This window comes from Chanodichthys erythropterus, chromosome 20 (assembly GCF_024489055.1).
Source record: "Chanodichthys erythropterus isolate Z2021 chromosome 20, ASM2448905v1, whole genome shotgun sequence".
Lineage (NCBI taxonomy): Eukaryota > Metazoa > Chordata > Actinopteri > Cypriniformes > Xenocyprididae > Chanodichthys > Chanodichthys erythropterus.
The window spans coordinates 29,719,960-29,733,934 of record NC_090240.1 but is presented as its reverse complement, the minus strand read 5'-3'; the positions used below and the strand labels follow the sequence as shown (position 1 = coordinate 29,733,934).

Genomic DNA, 13,975 nt, shown 5'->3' with positions numbered 1-13,975 from the left:
GATATGACCACACAGATTGGCTTCATTTTTCCTGTGAGATAAGAATGTGTCCAATATGAACGAAATGTAAAAAGAACGAAATGTAAAAAGATTTTTTGCATTGTGACAATTTTCTCATGATAATTCTAGTTTTATTTTTGTAAACGTACTGAACGTACAAAGAAGCGCTGTACACTGGAAACACTGGGTTTATCGATTATATACATTCTAAATAATTATATTGAAAAATATAAGGTACGATTTTAATATATGTATTATATATTATATATATTATACTTATTATACGTATATATATATATATATATATATATATATATATATATATATATATATATATATATATATATATATATATATATATATAATTACATGATATATCGATTAATTAATCTAATTTCGATTTGAATTTGGCTGAGAAATTACTCCGAAAAGATACTTTAAACTCATTATTGTGTAAAGCATCAAATAGACATTACAAAAAGTAGCCTCAGCAAAAACATTTTTTTACACATACTCTTTTGGACCATGACGGCTGAGTAAAGGATGACTGAATTTTCATTTTTGGGTGAATTATACCTTTATTGTTTTTTTTTTTTTATTTATTTCTATGGAAATTATTTTTTAATTAAATTATACTACCTAAAAACTGCCAGTAGGTGGCAGTAAATGTCTTAATTATTAAGTTATTGAGTCAGTTATTCATTCGATTAATTTAAAGGTGCCATCGAACGTTTTTTTACAAGATGTAATATAAGTCTAAGGTGTCCCCTGAAAGTTTTATTAATTTTTTTAACTGCCTTTTTTTGGGGCATAATTAGAAATGCACTGATTCAGGCTGCGGCCCCTTTAAATGCTTGCGCTCTCCGCCCCCGGAGCTCGCGCTTGCCTTAACCCCTTAACTGTCACCGTCCCACAGGTGGGACGTTTGCCATTACATATTTAAAACAGTAATATTCTATACTAAACCTAAACGAATCTTGAAACACTATATATCATTTGAAAGCTTAGAATCTCTAGTTTACATATTTGGTGACTGATTTCCAAAATAAATTACATAGGAGCAGTAATTTATCAATTTGCAACAAGCATATTTTCATACTCATAAGGCATGTTCAGACCTTTATTTTGAAATTGCAATGAACATGAAAAATCATTAAAGATTGGTTGAAACATGTTTGTTTTCATGCCAAGAGTTCAAAAGATAACATCCATTCAATTTTTTGAGAAAAAAAGGTCTGAAAATGTTTTTAATAGGAAAAAAAATACATTTATGATTGTGGCGCCGGTCTATAACCTAGGCCTACATACATGTTATTTTTATGTTTATTAGAGGCTGAATTCATATCAAATTCTGCCAAAATTCCCATACTACTTCTATATAGGATATCTACTTCATAAATTGTATGAAAATAATGGAAATATATGGTTCAGATCACTCAAACCATATATGGAAATGGAGGCGCCTTTATATGGTCAGTAATGGAGCTTGGATGTCATCTAGTGAAAAAGTGTGGTACTGCGCCCAAACAAAATCTTACTGAAAGCTCATTTTTTGAGATATCAACCTGAAATTTGGAACACAACTTGTTCAGATTTTTGGCTTTGATTTCCTTGCAGCTTTAGAGTAAAACTTGTTTTGTAAAATATATATTTTATGTAAAATATAAAATATAATATTTTTACATTTTACATTTTCATAAACATAAACTTCTATAACTTTTTTTCTGTTTCACTTACATAAGTTTTTTCACATCTACGATAATCTGCCAAATTTCATCTTTAAAACAAGACCAGCCTTTTGTCTATACTCCAAAGTATTCTTGAATTACAACCATTTAAGTTTGGATAGTGCATTTTCTTGTCTAAAAAAAAAAAGTGGGGGTGACAGTTAAGGGGTTAAACAGTGCATAAACAAAGTTCACACAGCTAATATAACCCTCAAAATGGATCTTTACAAGATGTTCATCATGCATACTGCATGCATGTGTCGTATTATGTGAGTATTGTATTTATTTGGATGTTTATATTTGATTCTGAATGAGCTTGAGGTTTTGCTCCGTGGCTAAAGCAAACATTACACACTGTTGGAGAGATTTATAAAGAATGAAGTAGCCTGACGTGGTCATACTCAATTCTAGTTCGAATATGAGTCTGATACTGCTCCATTGGGCTTTGATTATGGGGGCGTATTTCAACCGATCCAGGAAAGACCTCAATTGGATAGACCTACAACCAATCAGAGCTACAGAGTAAGTGATGCATGTTGAGCGACGCATAGTTGTCAACAGAACTCAACTGCACACATGCTGGAACTAGTAGAAGATGAGCGTAAACAATCTTTGCCGGTGTTGTAAAAAGAATAAGTATACACGGAGTACTTGCCAATTAATGCGCTGTCGATATATCTTCTATAACGGACGCGATGGCGGAATCTACAGTCTCAGTTCTTCAACAACAGCCATCATTGTTGTAAACTAATTCAACCCAAGCGCTCTTTGATGATGTGGCTGATTACGTTTCTGGTGATAATCTGTCAATCGTCGCCCTGACAAATGTGATTTGTCCGAACAGTTTCTGTTCGGGCATAATTACTCCTCTACGGATCGAGTCCAGACCGAACTCCCCGACCTCAAAATGTTGTGGGCGGGGCTAAGTTCGGCTGGCATCCAGGCTAAGAATGAAGTTGTGTTTATGAATTATACAGACTGCAAGTGTTTAAAAATGAAAATAGCGACGGCTCTTGTCTCTGTGAATACAGTAAGAAATTATGGTAACTTTAACCACATTTAACAGTACATTAGCAACATGCTAACGAAACATTTAGAAAGACAGTTTACAAATATCACTAAAAATATCATGATATTTTGATATCCATGATATTCATCTGCCATATTTCGCTGTTGTCTGTGCTTACTTACCTAGTCTGATGATTCAGCTGTGCACAGATCCAGACGTTAATACTGCCTGCCCTTGTGTAATGCCTCAAACATGAGTTGGCATATGCAAATATTGGGGTCATACATATTAATGATCCCGACTGTTACGTAACAGTCGGTGTTATGTTGAGATTCGCCTGTTCTTCGGAGGTCTTTTAAACAAATGAGATTTATATAAGAAGGAGGAAACAATGGTGTTTGAGACTGGTGTATGTCATTTCCATGTATTGAACTCTTGTTATTTAACTATGCCAAGATAAATTCAATTTTTAATTCTAGGGCACCTTCAAACGGCTGATTCATTCAGGAGTGAAGTAAATGGTTCTCTTTATGAATGGTCCATTGAATCAAAACGTGGATTCAAATGCCGTTGTGTGTTGCTCGGAGACAATATTGAGCAAAACAGATACTATTGTGTCTAATATAACACAATATTAACTTCTAATTTATTGAACTGTTGTATAAAATCAGTATCACATTTGCATTCATGCTATTCTGTACAGAAAACAGCACTCGTGTGATATAGCTTAACTATATCATATGAGATGTAAATATGAGACAAAAACTCAAAAAGGGGCATTTTTTTGCCCCATATCTTGAATTTCTATAGGCTCCATCACACAGTGAGTTGTTGCCCTGCATATTCATCATCAATCAACTGTAAGAAATGTTAAGATGACCCATGTAGGTCTGGGGTGGGGCAAGTGCATTAAATGCGTTAATAATTTTAGCGCCTTATTTTTCACAGTAATTAATTAATCTAATTAACATCTTAAAATATACAGAATATATTATGCAGAAATAATTTCTTATTTTAGTGAAATGCCAGATCCACCACACATCCCAAGCTTTGAGACAAATGCACAATACAGAACACATTTAAATGAGCAACAAAAAGCAATATTCAAGAGACGTGAGAGAAGTGCAATTCAGTAGAGCGCGAGTATGGATTGTACTGTCAGGGTTTTCACTCATTGCCTGTTTTTTCCTCTTTACCCTGTTTTTTTTCTCTATTGCTCATGTCTACACCCTGCTTGGTTGTTCTCTTTTGAGGAGAGAGAACACTACTGCAGAGATGATTATTTTCTGAAGTGGAGGTTCGGCAGGGGGATAAGAACTACAGATTGCTGTGGTTGCTCAGACAAATAGCCTACAAGTTGTTTATTTTCAGCCTGTTACTAAAACCTGCTGTAATCACAAAGGCTTGCCCCAGTGTGATGCTCATTACAATTCAGTGCCAAACAGCTCCTCTCCTCTGTTTCCATCTCTTCCTCTGCTTGTCTGTATCCCCCCTTATTCGTTCCTATACACCCCTGCTCCTCTGCGTTTGAATATTCTATTCGTTTCATGTTTGCTGTCGATCGTAGCTGGCTTTTTGAAAACACAACATTATTGTGATATCTTCTTCAAGGGTAATCAAAATATAATTTCTGGCTTTCCTTTTGTAGCAGTTCATGCAATCGAATTAAACATATACAGCTTCTGATATTATATGTAACATTTAAAGGACATTATTTGTCATATTTACATACTGTAGGCAACATCACAAACATCGTTAAGAGATTTTCCTTGTACCGCACTTTTATTAAAAGCAATAGTCAAAGAGAGGCCTCCACTGTGGTATAAAATATTGTGTGTTGTAATGGCACTAAAAGAAGATAATCTCTCGAAGCAATATAAAAATAATTTTCTTTTACACACAGGTCATGTGGAAATGAGACCACTTCTTGGTGTTTTTCTGTTCATATTACTCACATGGTGGATATTATAAGCCATCAGGATGAACCTCTTATCAGCTGAAACCTGGAACTTCATGGACTTCAGATCCTAAAACAGGAACCCAGAAATAACATCTATGATCTTAAAACAATATTTTGGGTTAAAGACATATTAAGCTGTATAATACACATCTATAGCATGTTCTCAGTTTCCAATCATTTATATTTATATTGGACAATTAATCATTTCCCTCATCCCTCAGTTAGTAAAAAATAAGCAAAATCATATCAATTATGTACAAATGGAACCATTATATTATATCATATTCAACTTTTTATCTTGGTGCAATGCCTTACTCCATAGATTTCCATTGAAAAGATTTGATTTTAGTTTATTTTAGAATGTTTCTGTGGAAACCATGGCTGCGTACTAAAACTTAGGCAAACTTGTTAAATATTTAAATGAAATATCTAATTACTACAATGGTAAATTCTTACTAGAAATTACATCAGAAGTGGAAAACGTCAAAAACATGCATTTACACACAAACTGACCACTGACCACAACTTTAGATCTTTAGATTTTTTAGCTCAACCAAAGAATATACAGTAACAAGAAGCGACAGTCAATTGAACGTTCCATTGAAACACTGGCGCCCAGCAGCGGCCCTGTGTTTCCGCCATTTTGGGGTGAAAGCGAGTCGCAGTCCACTAGTTTCTATGGCAATATCAGCTGCTTTGTTAAAAAAAAAAACATACATTAAAGCTGAAATCCAACCTGAATGATGACAACACAGAATAAAATACTACGACTAGTGATCATCAAATCCTTTTTACAGTTTATTTTACACACTTTGTGTTTAAATCTTCCACTTTTTTTTTTTTTTTTTTTTTTAACAAAACCTTTGCTGTCTAGAAACCCAGTCAGTTTGGGTTAAAACACTTTGAAGTTCAAGTATTAGCATTATAAACACTGAATTAATACCAACATATGAAATTAAATTAAGGACATGCATCAGAAAAATTGGGAATGTTGGACAATATATGAATATAACAGCTTGATTTTGCAGTGTTGTCTAATGTCCGTTAAAGCAAAAGTGTCCAAAAGTGGGAATTATGCGATAACAGACACAGCAATGCATCATGTATTATAAGATCGTTACGTTTGTAGCGTGATCCATTAAAACATACAATATAACCTATTTCAATTCAGACCTAGATATTATTATTCCACTAGGTCTGAAATATATTGTTTGCTGCAAACATGATGATTTGAAATGTATTCATTATTAATTTACTATTAATAAATGTGTAAAGTTGCATAAAAATGGAAATACTTAAAGTAGTCTTACTACAAGATGGTTGAATGGTTGGATTCCACAACTGGTAATAAAACATATATAAGGCAATACAACATTTACTGTAGGAGCCATACAATTTACTGGTGGCTTAATTTAAAAAACTGTTCTATTGCGCTTCTGATTTGGAAGTGAAATTCACAGATTTTGGGTGCATAAGATGTGAAGGATTCTACGGTCCAGTTAGTATTTTCACCCCATAATGGCGGCTGTGCTACCGGAGCGCCATCTAGTGGCTGTTAGCAAAAAAGTATCGAAGTGTCGCCTCTTGGGTTCTAAGCTCTTTGGCTCAACTAGAATGGATCGCACAGGATTGTGGGATATCAAAGGCAGCGATGGATACATCTATGCTGCCTTCAAAAATCAGGACAGGAGACAGGAAGTGAAGCTAACAATGGTTTAGGACGTGCCTTGATGCCTACCTATAGGAATGCATCCTCCGAAGGCAGCATTTTTTTTTTTTAAGTTATATTTATGGGCTTTTTGTGCCTTTATGCGGAGAGTAGAGAGCAGACAGGAAAGCACTGGGTGGAGAGAGGGGGGCGGGATCGGCAAAGGACCTCGAGACAGGAATCGAACTCGGGTTGCTGTGAACGCATTTCTGCCATATGTCGGCACTCTATCCACTAGGCTATCGGGGCCAACCGAAAGCAGCATTTTTACGTTTTTGGACGCAGCCCAAGTGTGTGTCCTGAAAAATGAAGCCAAAACATTTTGATCGCCCCCTAGTGGCTGGCTGTAGTATAGGTCATAAACCCCACCCTCTCCATGTAATCAAATGGGATGCAAGCCAAACTAAAAAAATCCAATTACACTTCAAATAATTTTTTTCGAAGATGGTCTCTGTTAAATCAGGTTGTAACGTCATGATTGACAGCTGTGGTTGCGAGATCGGGACCTTGATAACGCAGCTCCACCTCAGGATCACTACTGCACAGACTCAGGCTCGTAAAGACGTAAATCGGCAACAACTTAATTTTTCTAGTGGAAGGAAATGGAGACATCTTTTTTGGTGGAAAACAACAACATGCCATGGAGCTCAACCGGAATTCTTCCCTTTAAAACATCTATAATCTGCAAACCATGAATGTAGAAAGTGCATCGTGGGTAAGAAATGTTGTCGGGGCATAAAGCCATTGTGACAAGTGTAATAGTGTTGACAGTGTGGGTAGAGGCTTTAGAGGAGAAGTATCTGCCATCTCAACAACATTCCACTGAGCGTATTAGGCAATGACCCATATATGATTCTCAGTGTAACCCAGCTGCTGCGTTCAAAGGGTGGCCCTGCTGAAACAGTCTCTTTGAAGGCACATGCTGCGGGATCAACTGGGTAGAAGTGCAGAAAGGGGAAATAAAAGACAAAGCATTAACTATTAGAACCTCTGAAGCCAAAGCACTATTTGCTCTTTCTCTTTGCTCATTTCTTAGCATTCTGATTCTTCTTGAAAGATGTTTAGCTACCAGTCCATATACTCTCTCTATGGAGTGACCCATTTGTCAGGTTCCATGAGAATGGAGCTAATGGAGTTGTACGTCTTGTCCTGCTCACATGCCTCAAGGGGGTTGTAATTTTCCAGAGAGCTGCTCTACGCCGGTGGTTTGGGACGAGGACAAGACTGTATGAGTGCGTGTCTTTGCATGGCCTTTATTTACTATGCTGCTGTCTTTTATGTGAATGCATGCATGTGTAAGTATACACTCACCAGGGTGCTATTGTCAAATAGCGTGGTGGTTATATTTGTGCTGAGATTGTGGATTAAAACGTGACCCTCCTGGGTGCTAAGTGACACCTCGTTCTCTGTAAAACAAAAATATTAAGCAGCAACTGTTTTCAACTACATTGACAATAATAAGAAATGTTTCTTGAGCAGCAAATCAGCATATTAGAATGATTTCTGAAGGATCATGTGGCAGATGGTTATTTTTAACTGTAATTATATTTCACAGTAATACTGTTTTACTGTATTTTTGATTAAATAAATCAAAAATGGCAACGATGGTTGCCAGAAATAGTAAAAAATACATTTAAAAGCAAGATTTCACTTAAATTTAAAGTAAAAAAAAATATTTCTTTATATTTCAAACGTATTTCATTATAGCATTCGATGCACTAATAATTTTGCATGCTGTATAATAAACAGTGAATGTGAATAGAAATGTAGCCTGATGAATGTCACTTTTATTGAGTAAATCAAACATTTTAACTATTAACAGAAAAACACATCCTGTCTCCTGTTACATTTCAAGACAAATTAATTGTTGTGCTCCAGGAGCTCTAAATGATCACAAGGTTCAAATCAATGAACCTAAACCATTCACTTAAACACTGTTTGTAAAATATAATGACGTTTTTACCATTTAGCCACGTTGCACATGGGTCGTGAACTCTAAAATCCTCGCTCTCGAGGTTCTCCAGAGTGAGACGAGACAGCAGCAGGAGGTGAGACTCGTCTGAAATACAATATTAGGCAGTCAGTTAAGGACAACCACAACTCCTGTCCTGAGGAAAAATACTGTCTGTTAGAAGAATATACAGCATTGTCTAAAAATCTAATCTTGATTCTACTGATGCAAATGCAGTAGGATGAAAGAAAGAAAAAAATATTACAAATAAATAAAAAATTAGATTACATTGAAACAAAATCTATTTTTCTGCACTCATATCTTATTTTTCTTCAATAAAATTTTTACACAAAGAAACATGGGAAAATATTGCATGTAAACCATATTGTTTTAGTTCAAAATTAAGTTACCAGACAATTCTGCTAACAGAAAAACATATTATTGTTTAATGTTCTGTTATGCAAAGATTTCGAAGAACTTCTATTATGTGAGTCGGGTCCAAAATGAACATGCGGCAAGCGCCAAAATCAGGTAAAACTTGAGCTGCGTTTCCACTGAAATTACCTGGAACAATTTGTCCCAGACCTGTCTGCGGCTGCATCTGAAAACTGAAAAATATTCTTCAGAGGACGCATTCTAAGGTAGGTAGGCATCAAGGCACGTGCAAATCCAAAGTTAGCTTCACTTCCTGTCTCTTGAGATGCCTTCATCTGATCGATTTTTGAAGGCAGCATAGATGTATGTATCATTCACTGCCTTTGATATCCTACAATCCTGTGCTTTCCATTCTGTGACAGTTGAGCTAAAAATAAAGATGGCATCTGAAAGTTGCAGTTTGTGTGTAAATCTACATTTTTGACCATTGTTTTCCACCTTTTATGTCATTTCTAGCAAGAAATTTCTATTTTAGTAATTAAATATTCGCTTAGTTATCACCATAACTCAAGCTATTTTGCTGTCTTAGAAGTCTGTCTGAAATCAGTTACGTGAGGTGCCTTCGTGCACAAACGCTGCCTGCAAAGTCATTGCCTGATAGGGCAGAGAAGCAACAAGTCAGCTGCCTAAGTTTTCAGATGCAGCCTACATTTCCATTGCGGTCTAAAGTACCATGAAGAAGAGTCCGGTGACGACTGCATGTGACTTTCCAGTTCCTGCTGGATTTCGTCCTCCACATATAAGCTTAAAGTGTTAGTTCACCCAAAAATGAAAATTCTGTCATTAATTACTCACCCTCATGTCGTTCTACACCCGTAAGACCTTCATTCATCTTCGGAACACAAATTAAGATATTTTTGCTGAAATGCGATGGCTCAGTGTGGCCTCCATTGCCAGCAAAACAATTAACACGTTCAGTGCCCAGAAAGTTACTAAAGACATATTTAAAACAGTTCATGTGACTACAGTGGTTCAACCTTAATGTTATGAAGTGACGAGAATACTTTTTGTGCACCAAAAAAAACTAAATAACAACTTTATTCAACAATATCTAGTGATGCGCGATTTCAAAACACTGCTTCATGAAGCTTTACGAATCTTTTGTTTCAAATCAGTGGTTCGGAGCACGTATCAAACTGCCAAAGTCACGCCCCCCAGTGGTGTACCATTGAAATTTCAAAACAATTATGATATAACAAAGCCTCGTTTAATCACATGACTATGGCAGTTTGATACACGATCTGAACCACTGATTTGAAACAAAAGATTCATAAAGCTTCATGAAGCAGTGTTTTGAAATCGCCCATCGCTAGATATTGTTTAATAAAGTCGTTATTTTGTTTTTTTGGCGAACAAAAAGTATTCTCGTCACTTCATAACATTAAGGTTGAACCACTGTAGTCACATGAACGGTTTTAAATTTGTCTTTAGTAGTTTTCTGGGCATTGAAAGTGTTAATTGTCTTGCTGGCAATTTGTGTTCCAAAGATGAACGAAGGTCTTACAGGTGTGGAACGACATGAGGGTGAGTAATAAATGACAGAATTTTCATTTTTGGGTGAACTAAACCTTTAATAAAGCCTGAACCTCTTCGTCAGTTCATCGGTAGTCATTTTTAAACTCCATTGTTGATTCAAATAGCAAACAACTCTTACTGCACGCACCTCAACAGACTTTTAAAAATGGTGGTTGAAATAAAATGCTGCGTGAGGTCAACCAATCAAAATGCAGCACCCAAGTCCGACCCCCTGAACTTTGAAAAAGTACTACCTCGTGAGCAGGGACTTTCTGAGGGGGACATTTTTACCCCGACCTTTATTTAGACCCTGGTCCCAGCAGTCGAAACACACCGAGTACCACCCCAAAGTCCCTAGTTCCAGGGGAAAGTTCCTGCGGTGGAAACGCAGCTTTGGATTTAGCCATTGGGACCCTGCAGCTCACAATATAACAAACTCTTCTATATCCTAACAAAACAGATCATCAAACATAACTCTCCAATTTCACATATTGCTCAACAACAAATGCGGCTATTACACTTAATTTCAACATTTATTCTCCCTATAGAGTCACCTGCTCAGTGGATGAAAACAAAGAAACATTGTGTAGGCCTTCCCAATGCACACAAATTAAGCAAGGTTCTATTACAGAAATTTATGTTAATAGCACCCAAACAAAAATACTTCTGTTAGTTACACAAGCTCATTTTTAAAGCTAACCTGAGCATGCAGCAAAAGTGTTGCCTGCTTTGTTTCCGCTTGTCTTTTCGTATTTTTGTTTGTGAATGGATGTCTTATATATGAGCTTTCTGGCACTCACATAAACCCTCTATAATCTTCTGTTATGTTTCGCATCTCTCTTTCTTCCCTTATTGTAGCTGATCTCACATCTCTCTTCCTTTATCCTTGGTTTCCCACCTCATTCAATTTATAATCATTTACTCCTTCATTCTCCATCTTACCGGGGGTGAGGAGAAAAATTGAGAGGGTGACCAGAGACATGACCCCCAGGATGACCACCATGGCAATACCAATTCCCTTCCAATTCCGAGGAGGTCCTCCCGTGCTGCCAAGGTCCTGCTCAAAAAACAAAAATCAAAGAAACTGCATTAACTTTCCCCCTCATACACATAGTCTCCCCACCGCTGAGGGAGAATGTATTAGTGCTGCCTCATTTGCACCGCCTCAGAGCAGGGATTTCATGTGAGACGTGTGTATCAGTGCAACAACCCTCCCGGGAAGAACGAAAGGACTTCACTCTGACAGAAATCTGTGTCATTTAGAACAATCCTTCATAAAACCGGCAAGAAAAGAATTCCTCGAGTGAAAAATGAGAAGCTAATTGAGTCTCATATTTCAGTTGTCTTAATTTCCTCAGAATGGTGCCTCATTTCACCTTTTTAATGGGCTTATGTATTATAAAGTGCGCGTGGGGGTGTGAGGTTAGCATTTTGGGGCTTGGAAGCTTGCAAAGATGCGTTCTCGACTGTTTCGAAGCTGAATCTACTGCAACAAAGCAGGGCTGATGAGACGAACTAGATTTCTGTTATGAAACAGTATATTAGATGTGTTTTCAGCTCCCACAATGCCTCTGTGACAGCCAAGGCTAAAGTAAAAAGCTTTAGCGGTGTATCTGATGGGCAGGTTGGGACGGTTACGAGACCATCAGTCATGATCAGGAACAATAAACAGCCACTCCAAGGCTAGTGGAAAATCACTACTGGTGGCAGAGAGGTGGCGACCATGGAGTAAGTGTTTACTCATTGACTGTCCATAAAACTTAGTCTTCATTATCTCGGTGTCTTATGTTTGTGGTTTCAGAGGGAGAAGCTTAGCCAACACTTCTCACCTTCCCTCAGCGGTAGAGGTGAATGAGAGATCTGTGTTTGTAGAGAGCGGGGATAAAACTAACCAGCTGGCATCCTGGCAGACTCCTTAACCTCAGCTGTTTTCAGGACAAAAAGAGCAACACAAGAGCTGGCTGCCTGCCATATCTCACCTAAACAGCTTCCGACTGGATGGTGCTGTATACACCATCACAGCAAGCTGATGTGAATGTTTTTTGGGTGTCTTTGTTGTTTTATTTTGTTTTGTTTTAAGTCCTGACAATAAAATGAATAAAATTGTATTAAAACTGTAAATTTTTATTTTCCAAGATGATGACTAATAGTATTAAATAATATATTAATAATACTATATGAATATAGCTTGTAATGCAAGCAGACTACTATTATATCATATATATATATATATATATATATATATATATATATATATATATATATATATATATATATATATATATTATATGTACACACACACACACACACACACACACACAATATCATCAAAAAGTGAAACTTGTATGTCTTATATATACATAACTTTAAGTACATATAACAAAGCAGCATGTAGTAAGATGGGTACAATAGGTTTTGCAGCCAAGTTTTGATCAAGCTTATAATTGAGAGGCATATCAAATATGATACAGTAAGCTTTATACGGCTAAATGTTTATCATTGTATAAAAGTATGTTCAGAATTAAATAGTTTCCTTCTGTGTTGTATGACGCCTACCTATTTTTTTAAGTAAAGGTAGGATAGGCAATTAGTTTTATACACTTTTTGTTATACTGGTTGAAACTCTCTTCACATCCTGATAGCAATCAATAATAGAAGTGGTTTAAATATTAAAACATGTACATATGTCTTCTGTGGAAGTCCAATGTTCATCCAATCATTGCTTTCGGTCCTACCTGCCTGTCAACATATGTAATTCCATGTCTCCTTGCACTCGCTCACGCACACATCACACATCACACGCCATCAGCGCATTTCGTAAGGCTATGCAGAGTTGTAGACAGACAGTCACCCAGCTCCACAAACAAACATTAGTCACCTTTTACACTTCCTCCTGAACCAAAACAACAAGCTTATGCTGTGTTCTTGCCATGTCGTAACCGTTATTACGAGATGGAAACTGTGATGTTCTACCCAGAGCAGTTCACGGATATATGCGTTTCTTTGTCAACACTATCAACACAGAAATTAATCTGCAGCAGTCAGGAGGTACAAGAAAGAGCTCTGTAAGTTGTTTACATTCATTATTATTGCAATGTTATCTTCTTTGAGACACAACGTAATTTAACTCGTGACACTTTGCAGGCTCTGCTGTGCAGGCTTGCTATTGCTAGCCTCTCTGCTATTGCCTACCCTAACTTTGAGTAAGTGAAGCACAGGCATTATCATGATAAACATTTAAAACAGTCATGTAACCTCAACAGTTTGCATATATATCCAAAAATGAAAATTCTGTCATTTATTACTCACCCTCATGCCGTTCCACACCCGTAAGACCTTCATTAATCATCAGAACACAAATTAAGATATTTTAGTTGAAATCCAATAGCTCCGTGAGGCCTCCATAGGGAGTAATGTCACTTCCTCTCTCAAGATCCATAAAGGTACTAAAAACATATTTAAATAAGTTCATGTGAGTACAGTGGTTCAATATTAATATTATAAAGCGACGAGAATATTTTTGGAGCGCCAAAAAAACAAAATAACGTCTTATTTAGTGATGGCCGATTTCAAAACACTGCTTCATGAAGCATCGGAGCATAAATGAATCAGTGTGTCGAATCATGATTCAGATCGTGTGTCAAACGGCTGAAATCACGTGACTTTGGTG

General features: G+C 36.6%; 1 protein-coding gene across 1 annotated transcript in view; it reads right to left on the bottom strand.

Moving 5' to 3' along the window:
• LOC137008799 (inactive dipeptidyl peptidase 10) overlaps nt 1-13,620 on the bottom strand; it is a 50,906-nt gene extending 37,286 nt beyond the window's left edge. The window contains exons 1-5 of the mRNA XM_067370515.1: nt 13,615-13,620; nt 11,248-11,362; nt 8,368-8,463; nt 7,716-7,810; nt 4,692-4,763 (exon numbers count right to left, since the gene is read on the bottom strand). Of these exons, the coding sequence (XP_067226616.1) occupies nt 4,692-4,763; nt 7,716-7,810; nt 8,368-8,463; nt 11,248-11,362; nt 13,615-13,620 (384 nt within the window). The remainder of the gene's footprint in view (nt 1-4,691; nt 4,764-7,715; nt 7,811-8,367; nt 8,464-11,247; nt 11,363-13,614) is intronic.
• Nucleotides 13,621-13,975: the final 355 nt, after the last annotated feature.